This window comes from Lissotriton helveticus, chromosome 5_1, assembly GCF_964261635.1.
Source record: "Lissotriton helveticus chromosome 5_1, aLisHel1.1, whole genome shotgun sequence".
Taxonomy (NCBI): Eukaryota; Metazoa; Chordata; class Amphibia; order Caudata; family Salamandridae; genus Lissotriton; species Lissotriton helveticus.
In genome coordinates, this window is record NC_136065.1 from 753,165,742 (window position 1) to 753,191,223 (window position 25,482).

General features: G+C 47.0%; 1 protein-coding gene across 3 annotated transcripts in view; it reads right to left on the minus strand.

The window, feature by feature from the left end:
• Positions 1-25,482, minus strand: part of ZSWIM8 (zinc finger SWIM-type containing 8) — a 2,353,271-nt gene that overhangs the window by 1,080,306 nt on the left and 1,247,483 nt on the right. For all 3 annotated transcript variants that reach the window (XM_078643224.1, XM_078643226.1, XM_078643225.1), the window contains one exon: positions 13,616-13,740. In XM_078643224.1, the coding sequence (XP_078499350.1) occupies positions 13,616-13,740 (125 nt within the window). The remainder of the gene's footprint in view (positions 1-13,615; positions 13,741-25,482) is intronic.

Here is a 25,482-nt window from a genome sequence, read left to right on the forward strand (position 1 = left end):
AATTTGTCGTTGTGTAGGCATTTGTAGGCAAGAGTGAGGATTTTGAAACTGATTCTTTTCTCCACAGGGAGCCAGCGGAGACTTTGTAGGTGTTGGCTGATCTGTTCGTGTCGGGGGATGCCGAGGACGAGTCTGGCGGAGGTGTTCTGCAATGTCTGGAGTTTGCGGAGTAGGGACTTGTTAATGCCGGCGTAGAGTGTGTTTCCATAGTCCAGTCTGCTGATGATGAGTGCGTGGGTGACTGTCTTCCTTGACTCAGGGGGGATCCACTTGAAGGTCTTGTGGAGGATCCAGAGGGTGTTGAAGCAGCTGGAGGTGATGGCGTTGACCTGTCAGTTCATGGTGAGTGATGAGTCGAGTATGATGCTGAGGCTCTTGGCGAGGTCTGAGGGGGTAGTCAGGCTTCCGAGGGTGGTCGGCCACCAGGTGCTGTCTCATGCAGAAGGGGTGGTACCTAGGACAAGGATTTCTGTCTTCTCGGTGTTGAGCTTCAGGCAGCTGTTGGTCATCCAGACTGCGACATCTTGCATTCCTTTCTGGAAGTTGAGTTTGGCAGTGGTGGGGTCTTTGGTGAGGGAGAAGATGAGCTGGGTGTCGTCGGCGTAGGATACGATGGTGGGGCCGTGTTGTTGGACGATGGCTGCGAGGGGAGCCATGTAGATGTTGTAGAGAGTGGGGCTCAGTGATGAACCATGTGGGACTCTGCAGGTGATTTTCATGGGGTCGAAGACAAAGGGTGGGAGTCTGATCCTTTGGCTTCTTCCGGTGAGGAATGATCAGATCCAGTCCATGGCTGTTCCATGTATACCTGCGTCGTGTAGTCTGGAGACTAGTGTGCAGTGGGAGACGGTGTCAAAGGCTGTTGATAGGTTGAGTAGGATGAGGGCTGCGGAGTGGCCTTGGTCCAGGAGGGTGCGGATGTCGTCTATGGCGGTGAGTAGGGCCGTCTCTGTGCTGTGGTTGCTTCGGAATCTGGATTGGGACAGGTCGAGGACAGCATTCTATTCAATGAATCGTATCAGTTTCCTGTTGACTGTTTTCTCTGCAACTTTGGGTGCGAAGGGGAGTAGCGAGATGGGCCGATAGTTCTTGAGGTTGGTGGGGTCAGCTGTGGGCTTCTTGAGCAGGGGTCTGACTTCAGCGCACTTCCAGTCGTCCGGAAAGGTGCCTGTTTTGAAGGTGGTGTTGATGGTGCATTGTAGTTCAGGTGCGATTGCGGTCGTGGCTCTGTGGTAGATGTGAGGGGGTCAGGGGTTGGTGGGGGCCCCAGAGTGGATGATTTTCATGGTCGAGGTGGTGTCTTCGGCCGTGATCAGTGTCCAGTTGGAGGTGGTGGGCTGGTTGGTGTTTCTGGGGGGCGGGGGGCCATCTGTGGGGCCTGGTGGATGGTCGATAAAGTTGTCATAGAGGTTTTTGATCTTGAGCTGGAAATAGGTTCCAAGCTTGTAGCAGAAGTCTTGGGATGGGGTGATGTCTGTGGCTTCGCTGCGTGGGTTGGTGAATTCTTTAATGAAAAGTTTCTTCAAGCTGTTGGAGTTGGCCAGGATTTGGTTGTGGATGAAGTTCCTCTTGGTGGCTCTGATCTGGTTGTGGTAGTCCGTCAAGGCGTCCTTGTAGGTGGTGTGGTTTTCAGTTGTCCGGGTGTTTGTCCAGTTCTTCTCCAGGCTTCTGCAGGTGCGTCTGGCTTCTTGGAGAGCGGTGGTGAACCAGGTGGCTTTCCTGGGGGGTTGTCTGTCAGGGTGGCGTAGTGGGGCGAGCTCGTCTGCGCAGCCGGAGATCCGGCCGTGGAATTCTCTGGCTGCGTAGTTTGCGTCGGGTGCCCAGGTGTGTTTGTCTCGGGTGAGGGTGGAGTTAAGTTGCTCGTCAGTAACCTTGCTCCAGTTCCTTCGTGGTGGGCGTGGGGCTGGTTGGGGTGCCTTGGGTTTGTTGATGACGAAGTGTATGCAGTGGTGGTAGGTCCATGGCGGCTGCGTTGTGTGGCTGAATTGGATGCGGTTTCCTGCCGCGAAGATCGAGTCCAGGGTGTGTCCTGCTCTGCGGGTCGGTGTGTTGATGAGTTGTTTAAGTCCGATGCTGGCGAGGTTGTCTCGAAGGATAGTGGAGTTGGGATCACTGGGGTTGTCAAGGTGGAAGTTCAGGTCTCCAATGAGTATGTAATTTGTTGAGGCAATGGCGTGGGGTGTGAAGAAGTCGGTGATGGTGGTGGCAAAGGGTGTTCGGGGGCCGGGGGCTTTGCAGACGAGGGTTCCTCGGAGTGTGGCTTTGTGGGTGGTCTGGATCTGGAACTGCAGGTGTTTGTCAGGGGGGAAGTTTTCGATGGAGGTGATCAGGCAGAGGGTGCTCGTGTGGGCGATGGCAAGGCCCCCTCCTGGGTGGTTGAAGTGGTCTTTCCTCGTGACCGTCCTGACTACCTCAGAAGCGGTCGCTCCCACGCTCCCTGGCCTCCTGGTGGTATCGTTATCTGCATTCTTTCTCTGCACCCCCTTTAAACTCTGTGCTTTGCAAATAGCTCTCAGCGCTCATAGCGCTCCTGGTGATATCGTGATTTAATTTGTAATTAACTCAATCTGTGCAGTGCAAATAGCTCTCAGCGCTCATAGCGCTCCTGGTGATATCGAGATTTAATTTGTAATTAACTCAATCTGTGCAGTGCAAATAGCTCTCAGCGCTCATAGCGCTCTATTTGCCCACTAGCGCCGCATAACAGAAAAGCGCTTTAGATATCTCTCCCTGTGTCCCCAGCCTCACTCGGCTTTACATCGCTTCCATTTTGTTTGTTGTTGTGCCTTAGAACCCTTCCTCTCCGCCCTGCTACCGCCTCGCAGCTGCCCCTCCCACCCACTGACCCATACGGCAGACTCCATTGAAGTTAGAGCTGTGACCGTCCTGACTACCTCAGAAGCGGTCGCTCCCACGCTCCCTGGCCTCCTGGTGGTATCGTTATCTGCATTCTCTCTCTGCACCCCCTTTAAACTCTGTGCTTTGCAAATAACTCTCAGCGCTCATAGCGCTCCTGGTGATATCGTGATTTAATTTGTAATTAACTCAATCTGTGCAGTGCAAATAGCTCTCAGCGCTCATCGCGCTCCTGGTGATATCGAGATTTAATTTGTAATTAACTCAATCTGTGCAGTGCAAATAGCTCTCAGCGCTCATAGTGCTCTATTTGCCCACTAGCGCCGCATAACAGAAAAGCGCTTTAGATATCTCTCCCTGTGTACCCAGCCTCACTCTGCTTTACATCGCTTCCATTTTGTTTGTTGTTGTGCCTTAAAGCCCTTCCTCTCCGCCCCGCTACCGCCTCCCAGTTGCCCCTCCCACCCACTGACCCATACGGCAGACTCCATCGAAGTTAGAGCTGTGACCGTCCTGACTACCTCAGAAGCGGTCGCTCCCACGCTCCCTGGCCTCCTGGTGGTATCGTTATCTGCATTCTTTCTCTGCACCCCCTTTAAACTCTGTGCTTTGCAAATAGCTCTCAGCGCTCATAGCGCTCCTGGTGATATTGTGATTTAATTTGTAATTAACTCAATCTGTGCAGTGCAAATAGCTCTCAGCGCTCATAGCGCTCCTGGTGATATCGAGATTTAATTTGTAATTAACTCAATCTGTGCAGTGCAAATAGCTCTCAGCGCTCATAGCGCTCTATTTGCCCACTAGCGCCGCATAACAGAAAAGCGCTTTAGATATCTCTCCCTGTGTCCCCAGCCTCACTCGGCTTTACATCGCTTCCATTTTGTTTGTTGTTGTGCCTTAGAGCCCTTCCTCTCCGCCCCGCTACCGCCTCCCAGCTGCCCCTCCTACGCCCCTCCCCTCCCACCATCCACATATGTCAGATGCCTTTACGCGCAGCGTCCACGCGCAGCGGTCGCGCCAAAGGTAAGCCCGTCTACGCCCGTCCGCGCCTGGACCGCGCCCAGCGCCAGACCCCCTGGTCCCCGCATCACCCACCCTTCCCGCATTACATACGACGCCTCCACCCTCTTAGCACTTAACCCCGGCAGACTCCCTAACTGCGCCCAAGCAGCACCAGGACACACCCATGGACCCTTCAGCTGCCACTCCTGCAAATTCACCTGCATCAAGACCCACACCAAACCAACAAACAACAAACAGAGATCCAACACCAACCACCTTAAATGCATCCTTCTCAACACCCGCTCGGTTCACAAACACGCCATCGACCTTTGGAATCTACTCGACACCATTTCTCCGGACATCGCCTTCCTAACAGAAACCTGGATGAATGCCTCTTCAGCTCCAGACATCACCATAACCATCCCGGATGGTTACAAGATCATCCGTAAGGACCGTACCATCCAAACAGGTGGAGGCATCGCCATCGTCCACAAGAACACCATCCGCGTCTCAACCAGCGCAGAAGACAACTTCGCCCCCGCCGAACACCTTCACTTCCAGATCCACACCGACCCCAAGACCACACTCAGAGGCACCCTCCTCTACAGGCCACCAGGACCCCGTACAAAATTCAGCGAAGACATCACTGACTTCATCACCCCACACGCCCTCCCCTCGGAAGAATACATTCTACTGGGAGACCTCAATTTCCACCTGGAAAAGAGCAACAACAGTAACACAACCACCCTTCTGGACAATCTCGCCAATCTCGGACTCAAACAACTTGTCAACACCCCCACACACTATGCAGGACACACACTCGACCCTATCTTCACTTCCAGCAAGCATATCTCCTTCACTCACACCACACCCCTCCACTGGACGGACCACAGTTGCATCCACTTCATTTACAATAAGACCACGATCCACAACCACCCTCAACCAACTCTGCGAAGAAATTGGAACAAGATCACCATCGACCAGATCTCCACATCGCTTCTTCAAAAACCCCCTGCCTATTCAACGAACCCTAACCAAGCAGCCATCAACCTCGCACAATGGTTAACCCAAACCGCCGATAAACTAGCACCCCTGAAAAAACATCAAATCAAGCAAGGAAGCAAGAACGCCCCCTGGTTCAACAAGGACCTTAAGAAATCCAAGAAGCTCTGTTGTTCCCTTGAGAAAACTTGGAAAAAAGACCCAAACACTATCACCCAAGCCGCCTTCAAAAACGCCACCCGCACACACCACCAACTAATCCGAACAGCCAAGAAATCAGCACTCAAAGACCGACTAGACAACAACGCCCACAACAGCAAGGAACTTTTCAACATCATCAAAGAATTCACCAACCCCACCGCTAGCTCAAACGACATCACCCCCTCTCAAGTCCTCTGCGACTCCCTCGCCTCATTCTTCCGTGACAAAATCGCCGACATTCATAACAGCTTTGACAACCAACCCGCAAACAAGTCAACCCCACTCACCTCCGAACCTGTACTTCCTCCGAATAACCTTTTCAACTGGAACCCAATCACCACAGAAGACACCATTCGCCTGATGAACTCCATCCACTCAGGATCCCCTACAGACCCATGCCCCCATCACATCTTCAACAAAGCAAACCCCATCATCGCACCCCATCTCCGAGACGTCATCAACTGCTCCCTCAACTCCGCCACATTCCCAGAAAGCTGGAAACACGCCGAACTCAGCGCCCTTCTGAAGAAACCCACAGCTGACCCCACCGAACTCAAAAACTACCGCCCCATCTCGCTCCTCCCATTCCCTGCCAAAGTCATTGAGAAAGCCATCAACAATCAGCTCGCCGCCTTCCTCGAAACCAACAAATCTCTCGACTCCTCACAGTCTGGCTTCCGAGCCAAACACAGCACCGAGACCGCCCTCATTGCAGCAACAGACGACATTCGAACACTACTGGACAATGGAGACACAGTCGCCCTCATCCTCCTTGACCTCTCTGCAGCCTTCGACACAGTCTGCCATAGCACCCTGCTACAACGCCTCAGAAACATCGAAATTCAAGGAAAAGCATTGGACTGGATCGTCTCGTTCCTCGCCGGAAGAACTCAGAGAGTTCGCCTCCCCCCTTTTAAGTCAGAGGCCACCGAAGTCATCTGCGGCGTCCCTCAAGGATCATCACTCAGCCCCACCCTCTTCAACGTCTACATGAGCCCCCTCGCAACCATCGCACGTCAACACAACCTCAACATCATCTCCTACGCTGATGACACTCAGTTGATCCTCTCACTCACCAAAGACCCAATCACCGCCAAAACCAACCTACACGAAGGGATGAAAGAAGTAGCCGAGTGGAAGAAGCACAGCCGTCTGAAACTGAACTCGGACAAAACGGAAGTCCTCATCTTAGGTGCATCCCCTTCGGCCTGGGACGACTCTTGGTGGCCAACGGCCCTAGGAAAAGCCCCCATCCCGACGGACCACGCACGGAACCTGGGCATCATCCTGGATTCCTCACTCTCGATGACTAGACAAGTCAACGCCGTCTCATCATCATGCTTCAACATCCTTCGCATGCTCAAAAAAACATTTCGCTGGATCCCCACCGAAACTAGAAAAAGGGTCACCCACGCACTGGTTACAAGCCGTCTGGACTACGGAAACACCCTTTACGCCAGTACCACCGCAAAACTGCAGAGAAAACTCCAACGCATCCAAAATGCTTCAGCCAGACTCATACTAGACATCCCCCGCACAGACCACATTTCCGTTCACCTGAAAGACCTTCACTGGCTCCCCGTCAACAAGAGGATAACGTTTCGTCTCCTCACCCACGCACACAAAGCCCTATACGAACTTGGACCTGATTGTCTCAACACGCGCCTTTCCTTTTACACCCCCACCCGCCAGCTACGTTCGTCCAACCAAGCCCTCGCCGCTGTCCCGCGCATCCACAAAGCCACCATGGGGGGGAAGATCCTTCTCCTACTTAGCTGCTAAAACCTGGAATTCCCTTCCCATCCACCTCCGCCTTACTCAGGACCACCTAGCCTTCAGAAAACAGCTTAAAACCTGGATATTCGATAAGTAAACCTCCCCCTTCCTCAAGCGCCTTGAGACCCTCTGGGTATGTAGTGCGCTATATAAATTTCGACTTGACTTGACTTGACTTGGATCTTGTATCTGTCCGAGATGGCGGTGTTGATGTCGGGGGCAGAGGATGCTTTGGTCCATGTCTCTGTGAAGAAGGCGATGTCGGGCGAGGGAGAGTTGAGTAGGTTCCAGATTTCCATGGCGTATTTGTGTACGGAGCGTACGTTGAGGAGGATGCATTTTAGGGTGTCGCCGGTGCTGGCGTCCCCAGTGTTGGAGGCCAGTGTGGCGGTGAGGGTCTGGCAGCAGTGGAGGCAGGAGAACTGGCAGTGGGTCGTGTTCGGCGAGGCCTATTGGCATCCTTTGAGTCTTCCAGGGTTGAGTGCGAGGAGGGTGGTGGTGTCGTAGTGATAGGTAGTGGGAGGTCCAGAGTTCCTGGCGCTGGCTGCGGTCGGGTTACCGACGGGCGCAGGTGGGCTTGCTATGTTGCGCCTTCGGCGTGCTGGCAGCGTGTCCTCTGCGCGAAAGCACAGCGGGCACCATTAAGTAGGGGAGGTGGGAGAGAGGAGAGGCTGGGAGGCAGGAGTGGGGGAATTCCAGGGGGGGGGGGGTAGGGGCAGCAGCGGCGAAAGGAACAGGCAGGCCGAGAAAATAAAAACAGTGCTGGAATTAGAGCAAGACACAGATGGGCACAATAACAGTGGTACAACAGGGAAAAATTTAGGAAAAAAACGTATGAGAAAGGTTATGGTGGTTGCAGGCAGTCTGGTCCCAGTTGGAGCAGGCGCGGGAGCAGGCAGCAGCCTCGAAACTCCCAAGGAGAAGGTCGGGTCTGGAGGCAAGAGACGGCAGAGAGAGTGGACCTAGAAAAACCCCGAGAGCTTGGTGGTCAAAGCCTCGACATCCAACAGCATGTTCCCTTCTGTTCTGTTCCCAAGAAGCTGGAATATCTTGGTAAGAAGATGTTTTCTTCCGCCATCTTAGGACTACGGTCGGTGAACACCGCATGTCTCTTGGGCTGTTAAACCCACTCTGTTTGGGATACGGTTGCGTAAGTGCTGCCACAATGTCCGGAGGAGGCACGGGTCACACTCTCCTGTGCAGTCGCAGGAGGGAGAGACGCAGCTAAGTTCGCCATCCACTTTTGGCTGGACACCACCGAATCGCTGGGTAGACAGATTTCTACGCCAGTAGCCCTAAGGTGCCATGCCTAACTGAAATCCACTGGCTTTTCTGGGGATGCCCAATCGACTCTTTTGGACATGCCCTAAGATGGCCGTCGCCTGTTAGGCGAAAAGGTAGACAGTGCGCTCAAGTGCTTCAAGGATTCTAGAGCTACGGCCAGATCCTTGGGCCTCGCTGCCACCTCTCGTCCCGTACAGTCAGCCTTTCGCTCCTTCCGTAGGGATACCAAACCACCTTCCACCCTGGGCCACACCTGCCGCGAGATACCCAGCCTCTGCGCGGCCAGTGACGTGGGACCCATCACTGTGGGTCTGGGGGCCAGCGGGGGGCAGACCCCCAGTGCCCCCTCTGCAGCAGCCTCTAAGCCTTACTAGTCCAACCTTTCAAGGCCACCAGTTGCCAGTGTGCGGCAGTATCTGCTATCACCTCCCCCACTAGTACAACATCACGTCAACAGGTGGGTTTTATAGATAGTCCGAAGGGGCTACTCCCTCCCCTTCAAGACTACCCCTCCCTCCATGCCACCAACACTCCATCGCATGTCATTCCCAATGGGCTCGCATATTGAGAGGCTCATTAATATTCATGAGCCTCGCAATTGCGACCCCATTTGGAATTGCAAACAGTGTTAAACACAATGTTGTACATGCCGAATAGCGCCTCTCAAATTGCGAGTCGCAAATGTGACGCAATTTGTGAGCCACTATTTGTCAGGTCGTACATCTGGCCCTTAATGTTGTATTTGAAGTTTAGCTGCTAGTTGGTGGCAATGTGGTTAATAGTCCATATTATTGAGAAATTTAGAGAGATTGTAATGAGATTGACAGCAATAAAGATGACCCAGGGGCTAGCAAACCACACACCCAAAGTATGGTCGAAAGTATTGAATAAAAGATCTAGAGGGACTTGAAACTGATTTGCCATGGGAAATCTACAGGAATATGATGGTGCAAGAGGCATGGACAGTATTGTAGATTGATTTATTGATTGTTTAAAACTCAATACATTCGTTTTTAAGAAATAAGTATTACCTCCAATCCAGGAGGTGTATCCCTTAAAAGGGTGAATTACATTTATCCTCAGCTAGGATGAGTAAAAACTGTGTGAAAGTCGAAATGTCTGTCTGGTGTTTCTATATGAATATATTTATCAGTTGGAGTCATGGACAGATACTGCTTAAAAGTCTTGTGAGCTATAGTTCTACTTCTCCATTAGGAAGCACGGTTGTTCATGTTACATTTCGCAGAAACAATCACATTGTCTGAGGAACGCTTCTTTTGTTGTCATACCAGCCACTTTCTTCTTATAGTAAATCAAACCTTTCTCCACCATCTCTACACTAGATTCAACGTCTCATGATTGTACTTTCTAAGCCTTCTGTCATGTGTACATGTCTTACCTACAAAACTCAGTTCGCCTGCTTCTTTTTATTTTTCTGAGAGTCAACTCTCCTCTGAGTCGCGATAAGAACAGCAATCAAGGTACTGACATAGGTTTAAGCAACCCTTCTGGACTCGTGCTGTGGAGAAGATCCAATCTCTGCTTTCTGTTTACCTTTCACCTTTTTCTAGGTTTGAGAAACGTACTCCTATACTGCACCCTCTTCCTTAGTCTTACTCTTGATAAACGATTTACTTACCTTCTGGAACGCTCTGTCTGGTAGAGACTCAATATTTTCAGCAGTACCTCTGTGCACTGGTAGGTGATGCAGGTTCTCTCTGGAAATAACGTGTGAAGTCTATATATGAGCCACATCGCGTACTGACATCAGTTACTTTCGAAAATGTATAAGCCCCCAGACACATCCAAATTGGTGTGCAGAATACTAGACTTATTAATAGATAGAGTCCAATCACAGAACGTGGAGGATCAGTCAGGAATCTGTGGCTAAACAGAGTCTCTACCAGAAAGAGCATTACCATATGCAAATAACTTGCCCCTCAATTAGAGACTTCTAGCTGCACACCTCTTGAACAATGCAGTAACTATTTAGGAGTGGGCCTGTGAACAGATTCAAATCAGAACGCCCTACAGGACAGACCAGGCAAAATGACCCTCTCTGCGAACCTGACTGTCCAGTAAAGAGAGCATGGAAAAGTATATAGGGGGCCCATGTAGCTGCCTAGCAAATGTCCAGGACAGGGACTACATGTGCTAATGCAGTGGTAGCAATTTTGCATTCAGTCCTCCTGGAGACAGTTTTTTCGCCATTGATCTTAATGCAGAGCACGATCCAGCATTCTGCACAGCTTTGCCTTTTTTTCACTCCAGAGAATCCCACTAGGAGCTGATCATCCACACAGTGTTCTCTGGTATTATAGATGTTCCTGATAGCTAATGAGGATTTCATAATGATCAGACTACATATACTGCACAGAAATTGGTGCAGGTGTAAATGCAATAAAATGCCTAGTAGCAACCTCTAATGGTTGAAATTCTAGCCAAGTGTAAAATATTTCAAATGGATAAGCTTGTTGCATTTGCAATGATTACTACTCATTCAAAGTTTGGAATTTTTCACGTGAAGATTAATGGTAAAGTTGTAAAATAATAAAGACTTAAAAGAAAAAAAAGCACTTGTGCAAAACCCGTGAGAGTACTCGGATACCAAGCCCCCACACCGGGCACCTTGATACAGTTTTATAAGCCCACTTGGAAATGTGATCCAGGAGAGACTCTGACTCTCAGTGAAGACCAGTCTTGGACCGAGTTACCAGCTCGGTGGGAGAAATAGACCGGATGAGACCCAGACATCCCTCACAGTTTACCTGAAATAGAGCTTATTGTGTAATCCTCAAATTATGCCAGAGACAGCCTGGAATATATTTTATTTAGAGTGGATTACTAAAACACCTGTCCCCAAAGCATGTACATGCTATTATTCCAAAATGCAAATTGCAGGTATAAGCAATATGGCAAAACCTTTAATTAATATGAAAAGTTGCAACATAATTGATATTAAAGTCAACCTTTGGTGCAATCTAAGAAGGAATCAATTCGCTTCGCTTCCCTTCTTCTCTATTCCTAGTTAATGTCTACATTAGCATCAAAATAACTCTGGGTGTAGTTGGCATAGCGGGTCTATGCGGAGGTGGAGGGAGTTGCGAACAAACTCTGTGGACCTCCGCTATGCGAGAAATGCACGGGTGCACATGCATGAGCAAGTTTTCAAAAGGATTGAAAGAGACGGCAAGGAAGAGGAGGAGAGCAGCCCAGGGACGAGGAGTAGGCAGATCTCCGCACACTCCAGGTTGGAGCGGAATTCTCCGCCCGCCCCTACATCAAAATCTTTCCAAAAATAGGAGCTTCCCCAATGGTGCAAACTGTTTTGTCACTGTTCTGAAGCAAGAAAGAAATTGTACAGCAAATGTGGCCTTAGGACAAACTGTCACAGTAGCTCCTCCTGGAAGGTCTTAAGCTTAACTCTCCCCAAAAGAATCTCACAGAGACTTATATAACGCTTCCCAGCATTTAGTATTAGAAAAATGAATCCCGTGATATGCGATGTAAAGTTTAAACAAAAATATGTGAACTCCCTAGCACAGGCTCCTAAAGAAAAAGTGGTTTTCATCTAAACCTCATATTGTATGCATATATGGCATATGAACTATTGATATATCTTAACACTACACCAAAACTTTGTTATACTATGCATAACATAAATGAAATGGCAATCGTGAAATATATGTAAATAATAATGACAACATGAATACATGTATTGTAGTGTGTTTATCTAGGTACCTATATTGATACTCCTATTTCTGACCCTTGTCCGGTTATTAATTCACTAATGTCCATACAACGGCACAGAAACCCGTTTTCAGATTAGGTCATAGCGCATGCTGTCACATTAAGCAAGCACTATCCCTCAAGCCCCCTAGAAAGCACACCGAGTTCTCAAAACAAATCAAACCTCCAGCAGACCTGGGAAATCCCCCGCAGCTATTGTTTTGATTTCACACGAGAACTCCTGAAAAGAATGTAAGAACGACCAGTCCTTATGACATTCTTACTGACGTCTTATGTCCATCCTTACGTCAAACTCGGCACCTTTCAGGTATAAATATACCGACGCTGCCCTAAGCAGAGACACTGTGGTGACGAGCTTGGAGCAGCGCTACTTGCCGGAGAGCCCAGCTGATGCAGAAAAGCCCACGGACGCTGCCCCTCCCTTTTGACGCGCGGAGAGAGACGCTGCCTTTTCTCCTGCCGAGAAATCCAGCCTCCGGCGTTTCCAGCCGCCCTCGCGGGTAACTGGGATATCGAGTCCTGAGACAGAGATACCAACCCTCCAGCCTTCTAAATCCCAGGTACTGAGCTGACTAAACCCTTGCAGAGAATTCTTGAGTCAGATTCTTGGCAAACCAAACTTAACTTAAACTGCTACTTATTTACTCCCGCCCACGTATTAGGCTTAGGTCAGGTACACCGGGGTAGGCGTAGTTAGAAGCACCAGTTGAGTACGATTAGTCAAATGTATATATGTATGTATATCTTTTATCCATTTTAAGTATCATATGGCTAAGAAACCATATCAATGCTTTTATAGTATTATTTTATAATCCTGTTTTTACTGTATGCACTTTACTTAACTATAAGTATTGCAATAATAGCGATTCATTTCTCTTGTATGAGAAAAGAGACTGATCAATAAATAACATCTTTTTATTGAAACACGCCCATCTCTTATTTCTCTACAAACTGGTGAAACTAAGAATGCACGTACTGACTGAGTAAAATAGTTGTCTTTTGTTTTCACACGACTCTAGAGATATACTCTTGATTAGGGGGGAGCAAAGTTGTCATGTTCTATGGTTGTCAGAAACTAAATCCCTTCTTGTCTATCCAGGGAGGTTAAACTCCTCCTTGCCTATTCGAGAAAGTTTCTAGTGAACTCTGAGCTAGCTGGCACACATAACTTTAAGTCTAATATCGTCAGTAGAAGACCTAGTTAACCACAGTCCTACGTCTATACTATTGAAGATATTATTCCAATGCGCAGAGCCTATTGGGATAATAGGAACTACACTACAGTATGGCTGTCAGAGGGTTTAAAAGCAAAAATAAGGCAGGCACGCAACACCCTTGCATTTAGATAATAGTGCCCAGACCACCTGCCTTGGACTGAAACGGACAGTGAAAAAACAATTCTGAAGAATCCTCTCAAGCTAGGGAAAACGTTGTTTGCATTTCAATGTTCCAAAGAAGTCTCATGATAGACCTGCCTAGAGTCAAAGCCTACAATGTCCAACTTTTGAAACAAGGTGCAGGACCCATTCATAAAAGGATGACCTACTGCATGTGAACTTATAACAGATGCAGCCTACAACAAACCATTTCCCCCCTTGGAGATGTTCTGAAACACAATAAATTGCAACTGGAAATTAGCACAGTCAACATGCATACATACCACAGTCGTCTAAGTTAAGTAAAGAGCGCAGAGAGATAATGGCACAGACAAAATCGCTCGAATAACATCTGTAACAATACAAACCTTTTTCAGCTTAGACTGGTCATCCTTGTAAGTGATCATTAAGGCAAGGGCCAGATCCCCCTTTTCTCGCCGAGTGCCCTCACAAAGCAAGGGATGCTCTGCCTCACTCACAGTTGTCTTCATCCCTGACATATTTAAAGGAGAGAAGAAAAATCAATTAACAAGCAATGTCACATTTTTCAACAGAGTTTCATTCATTAGTCAAAGTCAAAACTGTGAAAAGCCATAATTGCAATTGAGACTGTCAAAGTCTTTCAGTGGTATAGTTTGCGAATCAAAAGGATTGTTCTTTTTAAAATACACATATCAGGGAATGTCCATGATGGCGAAGAAGTGAGAGCCTCCTTTTCTCACTGTGCAAGGCTCTGCAATACCTCATGTTCTTGCCCACCATCCAACGCTGATTGTAGGTGTCCTCGCCATGGTGGTGACCAGTGGCATCTGGGGTAAGCCCAGATTCTATGTCAGGACCGGAGGCTCAGATTATGCTTAGTCTTTCTCCTCTTTAATAACATGACACATTTCATAGCAGCCAGAAAGACACAATTTTAATAAAAAACTTATATGAATAATAAGTAAAAAAACATGACTAAAACATCAACTCTCATGACACCGAGGGAGGTCTCCAACACAATAGTCCCTCCATAGTGTCCATGAACAGCACATAGTCCTTTTACACTTTTGGTTCCTCCTCTTTATCCACTGCTTCACAGCCAGTTAAGTCAGCTTTTCTTCATCTTATGCGGTTTTGTTATAATTGTGGTGTTATTGCTGTAAAATTATCGACTAAGTCTCCCGTGGGGAAACACGTTCTGCGTCGCCCCCCGGGGTACGTTCATTAGGTGGTGTTGTGCGCATCTTGTTTCTCTTACAGATTCCATCTGGCCGTGGGAGCATTTTGCACTCCTTACGCGGCCAGCGCCATGTTGACGGCGGTGCTCTGAAGGCCTGTAGTAAGGCTTATAGCTCCATTGTCGATTAGCATGAGCTTCGCTGCCATGAACCTGCTTTTGCGCACGACATTGCAAGCATCTATTTCGCAACACTTATTTGTGCCCTTTTTACACATGAGAACTGGCTGCTTTGCAGGTTCTTTGCTGTGCTCTGAGGATTAGCCTGCAAACGATGTTCAAGGTTAAACAACAATGCCCCTTGTTATTCTGTTCTGATCTGTCCCGCGCACCTAGACATAACAGGCTACACACCACACCAGTGGCGGCTGGTGGCATTTGAAAGTGGTGAGGCATAAATCCGAACCAGATTGTCATAAGGAGGGTCTGGGGGGTTCTCCCCCCCCCCCCCCGGGATTTTTTTTTAACTGGAACAATTGTGCATTTTCCAGCACATTTGAGGAAGCAAAAAAGTTAATAAAGCAATTGTGAAATTGTAGCTATTACATCAATACAGAGATCTTATATGATAATGACGTAGGTAGCTGTTTATTCAGTATAAAAAAAAATTGTGTATGTGCGTGTCTGCTTTGTATATCGCAGTCATTTCAGAAAGACTAGCTTTGCTCAGAATTTAATGAAATTACCAGTCTGTTCATTCATATTTATTTATGGTCTGTTGTAGTGCCTACATGGTACTGTAAACCACCTGAGAGCGCTTGAGGGTTATGGAGAAAGGCAAACAAGTAGACATTTGTAATAGACACCATTGGTGCTAGAATGATGTGCCCAAGCTGTTCTTGTGGTAGGGAGCTTAGGGGACAGCCAATGAAGAACCCTATTGGAACCCTATAGGAGTGCGGGTGGCAGAACGCAGGAGTGAGGTGACAAAGGAAAACAGGGATAAAGAAAAGGTTTGTGTAATGTCATCCCAAGCTGTAGTGCGAGCACCAAATCGTTTGTCTCCAAAACCCTCCCATCCTGCAGATCAACTCTTGTTATGTGCTCCATCATGGGCCTTTGCCATGAGTCGAATGTCCAGCTCTGCCTGCAGCACACTCTGGGGACATCCCGTTAAGGAATTATGACCTGACAACGATGGGACTTTATTAACTTCCATGTGCCCACACGTGGAGCTCAAACCCCGCGAGGGGTACTAAAAGGAAATGATTTGACTGCTCTGTTTAAAAAAATGTGTATTTGTTAAGTAGTATTTATTTCAACCGCTTCTTCGGGCTGCAATTATGTGACTCACATGTTGATATAGAGGGAAACACACTGTTCAAGGGCGCTGGCTTATTTTCACTTTATAGACTGCTACAATGCCACAGATCTAATATACAAAGACTCTCCTCATAAATCCACACACACATGTAGACTACCTCAAAAGTACTACTACTAACTACTCCAGGCATCAAGCAAGGACAAAGCATAACCAAAGGGCAAGGACAATCACCACCAGCCTGCCTCATACCAGTGGATTGCCACTTAAATCACATTCCTGCAAATAGGCTACAAAAATGAAAGGTTCCAAAATTGTCCTGAAAGTCAATTTCGTGACATTTCCTATAAACAATAAACACCCACGCAGCGATTACTAAAGAAAACGTGCAAACTAAAACATGCATTCATCATAAATAAAAAAAGATGGCACATATTTGCAAACAAGTTATACTTGTTAAATATCAATTTGAAAAAAATCATAAAAGAAACACCTGGAGCACCACTACCACAGCACGATAATGCACACACCTCACCATCAAGAAGGTGTCCCTTATGTTTAGACTTGTATTATGACCAGAAGGGATACAGAACCGAACCCTGAGCATCTAGATGAATTGCAGGGCCAAGAGGGGCTCATAATCGATTGTCTTGGCTTTGTGGGCTTGGATGTCTGAGATATTAAAACCCAGGTATATGAGCTGTGTTTCACACATTAAGTCACACTTTTATATACACACTACAATGCGCGCCTCGAGCCACGTGACTCCTTTTCCATCCGACCAGTGACATCAGCTATTCAATGGTTAAATTGGTGATAATGCCCTACAACTAGCAAGAGGAAACTAAAGTTTTAAAAATTCTGCACACAATGCAGCGTGGAGAGCGCCGTTGGGACAATCAAGCAATACATTCAGTGATTATATTATGAGCTCTACAGGACTCAACTAGTGTGGTGTCATTATATCAGAACTACAATATATGCAAAGAAAAGCCTTGGTGTGTTTGCAGTAATAATATGCACACCTTGGTAGCCTCTTACACGTTGTGGAGGTGTATTTATTTGATATAAAATACTGTGTACGTTAAATATGCATTTTCCCAGCAGGTGGCAATCAAGGAACAATCTAGACACTACTGCTCCGTCTTTCAGTAGGACACTCTGGCGCGCTTTCATTTAACCCAGCGCTTTAGTTGTGAAAGCTTCTCCTGCTCAGCAGTCATGACTAAAACGTCACTACATAGATCATTATCGTGCATGCTCCTCTGCAATTGTTTCATTTCGTTTCTAATCAAAATAATAATGCATGGCCACAAAATATTACAAACATATGCCCACTGTACCCAGCCACTATCAAGGCTATACACAACACATTCAAGTAAATATTGTGCATTCGATTAATCATTTAAAATCTGTCTGGTGATTTAATCTAACCCTGAATGTGTACATACATAGGCGTTTGGCGGTCTTGAAGAGGGTTTCAGAGTCGGATTAATTTGGACCTGGAGAGACTTATTATGGTCTGATGCTGCACGATAAACGACCTCACTATGTAGATGGACTCTCCGTTTAGGATTAGGATTTTACAGTTGACATATACTAGTTGCTTAGTGACAAATAACTACTAATGAACACTACAAGACCGAACATACGGCTACATATGTGTATAGAGAGGCATTGTGGACTCTGCTCTTACTCTCTATGACCATTGAAGATACATATTTGGATGAATTTAACGGTTGCTTATTACTCTGGACGTTGGACATCTTTGAGTACCCTATATACTCTAGGCCTTGAAAAAGTCTCAGTTAGAGACGAAACACGTGTCGGCGGATGTGCTGTGAAGTTGTGAATAAAATATGGAAATTTAATATAAGAAAATCTTGGAAAATATATCTGAGTCAGATTTCTGAATTTGGAGCAAGACCAATGGACATTGTTGTGAATATTGGTAGACCTTACTACGGACCCGAGCATAGTTTTATGAATTCATATACTTTATACTAATGGGACACTTAATGGAGTGCCAATAGTGGCTTGTTTTGTTCTTTTCATACATTTGCATAAAATGTGTACGAGTCGGCACAAAACATTTCACTGCTGTCGTCCAGAAACGTGTGCGTACCCCTCTTAATTGTACATTCTCCAAAGCTTCAAAGAGAAGGTTAAGAGAGCTCAAAGTAACGGTAGTGCTGCTTCTAAATAAAGGGAAGAATAAACGTACACAGGCCTGATGCCTCTGGACAAGTTTACTTTAATGTCCGTTTCCAGCGCTTTCTTTCTGAGATGACATTTTCTTTAGGTCACCAGTGGTTGTAAATATAACCGCTATGATTTTCACCGTAGTCACATATTCCACAGACTCCCATCCTTATGGTGCGATGTCTCTTGATCATCAAGCACAATTTGGAGAGGTGTCATGGGTGAGTTTGTGGATTACCTTCCTCCTACAGGAGACAGCTGGGAACAGGTAAGCAGGCGTCCTTTAGTACAGTAACTGTTGCTTGAGACATTGTGTCATAGTTACCAATAGTAGAAACTGTGGTTGATTTTAAGTCGTTTCCTCTTTTATACAAAAGCCATTTTATCTGTATGTGTTGTGTGTTTGGGCTAAGGGTACATGATGCCACTTTTGTCTCCATAGTTCAGATCAAATGATAATCAATCTTCTTGAGAAGATTGATTATGGTTTCATCTGAACCATTTTTATTTGGGAAGGCTTACAGCACTCAATAAAGTTACTCTGAGCTAGTAAGCTTTACTAGTTTTTAATGGTGAGCTCAAGAAGATTGATTATGGTTAGATCGCTATCCTAGTGGTAGCTGTGGAGAGCAGCCTTCAGGCTATGACTTAGAGGCGAGTTAAGCAAGTTGTTTTACCAATTATAATCTCTTGAATGACCAAATGAAAGCACACCACACAAGGTATATATCAAATATATATGTATTTAATCTAAACACAACCTCTCTGGTCTCTTTATGAGGTCAGAGGTAAAAGTACAATACAAGGAACTTAATTAGTATACGATAAGTTGCACAGTATACGTTATGCCGTAGGGGCCTCAAAAACCATATACTAAAATAGTGGTATAAGAACCACGTTTGAGTTGGAAAGCAGGCCTAGGGAATGTAGAGGCGCTGGGGCTACCTAGAATCACTAAAGATTAGGATGCAGGAGGCCCACATAGGCATGTGCAGTGTCTAAATACAGCCGTGGATCACCTTTGACTTTCTATGGAGAACGAACAAGTTCCAGTTTTAAAGATTAAGGGCACCTAGAGGTGAACTATGATGGAACCCTTTTAGACTTAGACACTTCGAGAGTCAATACCCATGGGAGCACCAGAGTACTCGAGTTCCCTCACCCAGGGAAGCTGGGTGCATAGGTGTCTTTTGATGTCGGGTTTCGTCATCGATTCCAATGGAGAGCTGCAAAGAAATGCTGCAGGCGACCAGAGGCAAAGTGTCCAGGTGGATCCAAGGGTGGATCGGAGATGTGAAGAACCTTAAAGCAGAAGGGACAGAGTCTGGGTCACTAACCAGTGACCAGGATGGCGAGGAGAAGATGCCAGCCGATGTCGAGTGAGTTCAGGTGAAAGAGGTAAAGCTTGACTCTTCAGCCACGAGGACCAGGAGGCGTCGACAACGACCAGGAGCTGGATTCGAGCTGTACCACGAAGGATGTCGAGTGCTGCAGCGGCAGAATCTGGATTGGATCCAACAAGCCTTGGCAACAGCAACCCATGCAAATGTCGAGATTGACTTCGGTGCAGACCGGCAAGGTCTGAAGGACTCCTCCTTTGGAGAGGAGTGAGAGCACGTCTGGAGCGACCAGGAAAGCTCAAGAAATCAAAGATGGCCCTTCGTGGGGGCTCGCCAGCCAACGGACTAGGAACCACGAAGGGACCTCGAGCGGAAATGCACATAGCGGGCCCACGGGACACTCGTGGAGTGTAGGCCTTTAAGCTTCGGTGCAAAAGGTGCTCGGGGCAGGGGCTTCAAATACCCCAATGCACAACTTCGGGATACCTCAGGAAGTAGGTGCAGTTGCAAAAATTCAGGATGTCCAGGAGTTCCGGTCCCACGTCTCTCGTGTTCGCTACAGGTCTCAGCTTTGCTGGGAGTGCAGGTCAGCCTCAGAAATGTCTAGAAGTCCGTGTCCTGGGTCGCAGATTCTTCGGGATCCGGCGGGAGCCTCGAAAATGCAGACCGGCAAAGATGCTATTGATGCCTGTTTGAACAGGGTGGTCGCTCCTTGACCACAAGGGAGATTTCTTCCGTCTTCCAGTCGATGTGGAATGTCGAAGGTCCAAGATTTATGTATCAGATTTTCATCCAGGGTAATCTAAAGTCTCCCAGACTGAGATCCTATTCTTATAGCAAGTTTAGGGGTTGGACTAACTCTAGAGCCCCACCTATGGGAGGACCTGGGGAGGGGGTGGTTACACCCCTTCCCCTTTGCCCAGTTTCGTGCCAGACCTGGGGCAGAGTGCCCCAGCAACCGGTTTGAACTGGGAAATGCAAGGAGCACCTTGTGTGCCCCAGGCAGTGTCTGAAAGCATTCACTAAATGCAACCCACCATGCCCCAATACACTAAAGCCTGTCTGGGGAGGTGCTAGCACCTCCCTGGACAGGAAGCCTATTGCCCAGGCCTCCCCTGCCGGAGTTTCTTCCAGCAGCAGGAGGGCATACTCGTGTCTTTGGCAGCAGCATCCATTTTGTGATGCTGAGGCTCTGTTTAACTTTAACCGGGTTTACCAGTAACTACACGTCTTCTCCCTCTAGAAGGGTGGAATGCTACCCCAGCCGCCAAGTAGTATTCCAAAGTGTTTGACACCTTACACAACATGTTATGATAAAGCCAAACCAAAGTTAGCATTAACCGCGAGGATTATAATGCCCTTTAGAGTATATGGTATGGCTATATCATAGAACAGCTATAAGGAGATGGTTCCGAAAGCTACCGAGGGGCTCAGCTCATGCTAGGGCATCCTCTCACACAAAACCAAGAACTCTGCCTCCAGGATTGTCAAGGCCTGCCATAGGAGTGACGTGACGTGGGGGGGTGTGGTGTGGTGTGGTGTGGTGTGGTGTGTTGTGTGTGTGTGTGTGTGTGTGTGTGTGTGTGTGTATATATATAACACCTACTGTGCCACTTCAAGCGCAGTGGCATTTGGTGAGGAATGTTTTGCACGGCGTGGGAGATGAGCACCATTCTCTGATCTTGTGAGAAGGCTGTGGGGAAGGACGACCATTCTCTGGACGGCACGATGTTCTTAGTTAAAGAAAACCTGCTCTTTGAAATTCCGCCCTACTAAAGGATACTAAATATAAGAAATTGTGACAGGGGCATGGAGCCTACTTAAGGAAGAGTGTCTTACCTGAACGGACTGCATTTCCCAAAATGCAATTGACATCAGAAGCCACGCCCACTGAGGGCGGTCCGAACTCATTTCAATAAAAAGAGTGACAAACAGGTGAGAGTGTCTGTGCCTCTGTGATCGCCCATGAATAAGAGGCGTTGCTGCCTTGAAACGCGTCGGGAATGGAGTAATGAGGAATTGAAGATTATCGGGCAGTGAAAGGCAAACAAATCCGGAAGGAAAAGAACACCGAGTGTGCCATCTCAAGCACAGTGGCATTTGGTGAGGAATATATATATATATATATATATATATAACACCTACTGGCGGTCGCCAGTAGGTAGTTATAGTTAGGATTGTTTTCCATAGGAAATCCGTAACATTCTATTGGGAATAACTCTGGCGCCGGTTGAGGAATTTGTGTGAAATTTTCCTTAAAATGGTCTCGCTACGCTCCGCTCCTTCCCTGAAAGTTTCCGGGGCATTCGTGAAGTGGGGGCTGAGAAAAAAGGGGGGTCCCAAAACGTGTTTTCTCCATGTTAATTTCCATAGGACGGTCTGACAAGTCTACAGCCCGAACCGCTGAACGGAATTACGCCAAACTTGGCAAAAATGTAGGGACTGGTACGCAGATGTGCCTTTGCTATGTTTGGTGAAAATTGCTCCAGTGGTTTTTATGAAAATTAAGTTAAAAAACACATATATATCTATAGGCGCGCTGCAGGCGCTCCCCGAGACACAAGAGGTGAAAAAAAAGGGGGATATAATTAAAAGGGGGCAGAGTAGCCACCCCCCCCCCCCCCTGATCCCCTAGGTTTTCTGATGGGGGCCTAGAAGGACCATGAAGGGCTTAAAAACTTTTTTGTTTTTATTTATTTCGCAGGGTGAGCGCTGGCGGCGCTCCCCGGTACGCGCACCCTGAATGCACCACGGGGAAAAAGAGTGTAAACAAAAGAGAAAAAAAAAATGTTGAGTGTTTAGAGGAAAGTGATGCATTGCTGGAGTGTGTCAAAAAAATGATGCAACTCCAGCAATGCATCCTTTCACATGGGGCCAGGCCCATGTGAAAGGGCCTGCATCAGTCTTACGCCTGCTGTGATACATGTGCAAGATTTGGACGCAACAGCGTCCTAAAAGTGACGCACTGAAATCTCATAGATTTCACTGCGTCACCTCTACGACCCTTTCTTGCGTCAATACGTCCCTTTTGCATACATTACACCTGACGTAGGTATAATGTGGCACAGGGGTTTACAAAGTGACGCATCTACCTAGATGCGTCACTTTGTAAATATGACTGAATACGGTGCATTTTTTACAGCACTGGTGCGTCACAAAAAGTGACACACCGGTGGCGTAAAAGTGACGCATGGCTTCATAAATGTGGCCTTCAGTCTTCTACTCATGCGTCATATTTAATATATGACGCATTATGTCGCAAGTACTTACAGATACGTCAGTATTTCAGACGTATCTGTAAGCGCAAAAGTGATGCATTGCTGGAGTGTGTCACAAAAATGATGCAACTCCAGCAATGCATCCTTTCACATGGGACAAGTCCTATGTGAAAGGGCCTGCATCAGTCTTACGCCTGCTGTGAGGCAGGCTCAAGATTTTGACACAACGGCGTCCTAAAAGTGACGCACTGAAATCTCATAGATTTCACTGCGTCACCTCTACGACCCTTTCTTCCGTCAATACGTCCCTTATGCATACATTAGACCTGACGTAGGTATAATGTGGCGCAGGGGTTTACAAAGTGACGCATCTACCTAGATGCGTCCCTTTGTAAATATGACTGAATACGGTGCATTTTTTACAGCACTGGTGCGTCACAAAAAGTGACACACCGGTGGCGTAAAAGTGACCCATGGCTTCATAAATGTGGCCTTCAGTCTTCTACTCATGCGTCATATTTAATATATGACGCATTATGTCGCAAGTACTTACAGATACGTCAGTATTTCAGACGTATCTGTAAGCGCAAAAGTGATGCATTGCTGGAGTGTGTCACAAAAATGATGCAACTCCAGCAATGCATCCTTTCACATGGGGAAAGTCCCATGTGAAAGGGCCTGCATCAGTCTTACGCCTGCTGTGAGGCAGGCCCAAGATTTTGACACAACGGCGTCCTAAAAGTGACGCACTGAAATCTCATAGATTTCACTGCGTCACCTCTACGACCCTTTCTTGCGTCAATACGTCCCTTTTGCATACATTACACCTGACATAGGTATAATGTGGCGCAGGGGTTTACAAAGTGACGCATCTACCTAGATGCGTCACTTTGTAAATATGACTGAATAAGGTGTATTTTTTACAGCACTGGTGCGTCACAAAAAGTGACGCACCGGTGGCGTAAAAGTGACGCATGGCCTCATAAATGTGGCCTTCAGTCTTCTACTCATGCGTCATATTTAATATATAACGCATTATGTCGCAAGTACTTACAGATACGTCAGTATTTCAGACGTATTTGTAAGCGCAAAAGTGATGCATTGCTGGAGTGTGTCACAAAAATGATGCAACTCCAGCAATGCATCCTTTCACATGGGACAAGTCCTATGTGAAAGGGCCTGCATCAGTCTTACGCCTGCTGTGAGGCAGGCTCAAGATTTTGACACAACGGCGTCCTAAAAGTGACGCACTGAAATCTCATAGATTTCACTGCGTCACCTCTACGACCCTTTCTTCCGTCAATACGTCCCTTATGCATACATTAGACCTGACGTAGGTATAATGTGGCGCAGGGGTTTACAAAGTGACGCATCTACCTAGATGCGTCCCTTTGTAAATATGACTGAATAAGGTGCATTTTTTACAGCACTGGTGCGTCACAAAAAGTGACGCACCGGTGGTGTAAAAGTGACGCATGGCCTCATAAATGTGGCCTTCAGTCTTCTACTCATGCGTCATATTTAATATATAACGCATTATGTCGCAAGTACTTACAGATACGTCAGTATTTCAGACGTATTTGTAAGCGCAAAAGTGATGCATTGCTGTAGTGTGTCACAAAAATGATGCAACTCCAGCAATGCATCCTTTCACATGGGGCAAGTCCTATGTGAAAGGGCCTGCATCAGTCTTACGCCTGCTGTGAGGCAGGCTCAAGATTTTGACACAACGGCGTTCTAAAAGTGATGCACTGAAATCTCATAGATTTCACTGCGTCACCTCTACGACCCTTTCTTGCGTCAATACGTCCCTTTTGCATACATTACACCTGACGTAGGTATAATGTGGCGCAGGGGTTTACAAAGTGACGCATCTACCTAGATGCCTCACTTTGTAAATATGACTGAATAAGGTGTATTTTTTACAGCACTGGTGCGTCACAAAAAGTGACGCACCGGTGACGTAAAAGTGACGCATGGCCTCATAAATGAGGCCTTCAGTCTTCTACTCATGCGTCATATTTAATTTATGACGCATTATGTTGCAAGTACTTACAGATACGTCAGTATTTCAGACGTATCTGTAAGCGAAAAAGTAATGCATTGCTAGAGTGGGTCATAAAAATGATACAACTCCAGCAATGCATCTTTTCTTACCCTTGCACACCCCCGTTCCTTTTCTACATTTTCTTTGAATATCCACATTCCCCATGTTCACTCTCCTTCTCCTTACTTTCCTTCCCCACACTAACCTTCTTTCAGTCCCCCATCTTCACTTCCTTTCTCCTCTCATACCTTTCTGTTCTTTCTTACTCATTTTCCTCTTCTTTATCAATGCACTCCACTTCACGTACTCTTTTTCATTTTTTTAAGAACATAGCTCTTTGATGAGAATTGGAGGTAGTTCTGAAAATACCTTTTTTTTCTTCTTTTTTCTTTTTTTAGAACAAAAACAAAAACAGGGAATGGAAACTGCCCAACAGGAGCAAAAAAATAATAATTTAGGGCTGGGAACGGCAGTGATGGTTCTCCAATGCTCGAACCATGAGCAGAACACTTTGTTCCCCATAGCAAAGTAGCTGATCACAGTCTCTGCATTTAAGGACGCCTTTGTAAAAAGCAGGCTGAATATTCGGAACCAGCTCTTGCGATCGTCCCCTCACCGATGTTGTTGGTCCTCCGGTTGATGTAGAGGCCCCATCACTGGGAACCTCTCGTGCCAGAGCCCTGACACTTTACAGGGCAAAATTCTGGGGGTGCCTCCTCTCCACATGGCGAATCATTGTGGAGTTCCCAAAAGAATATTTTTTAGTGGGGTCACCCCGTGACAGGACTGTGTGACAGATCCTGCACTCCACTTTTGGAGCATTTACCTTCTTCTTGTCATATGGAATTGAAAAAAACTTCCAAATAAATTGTTCTTTAACTTTCGGCTGAGGAACCTCTTCATCAAGGAATTCATTGGTGTCATCTTCACTGCTGGATGGTCTGGCAG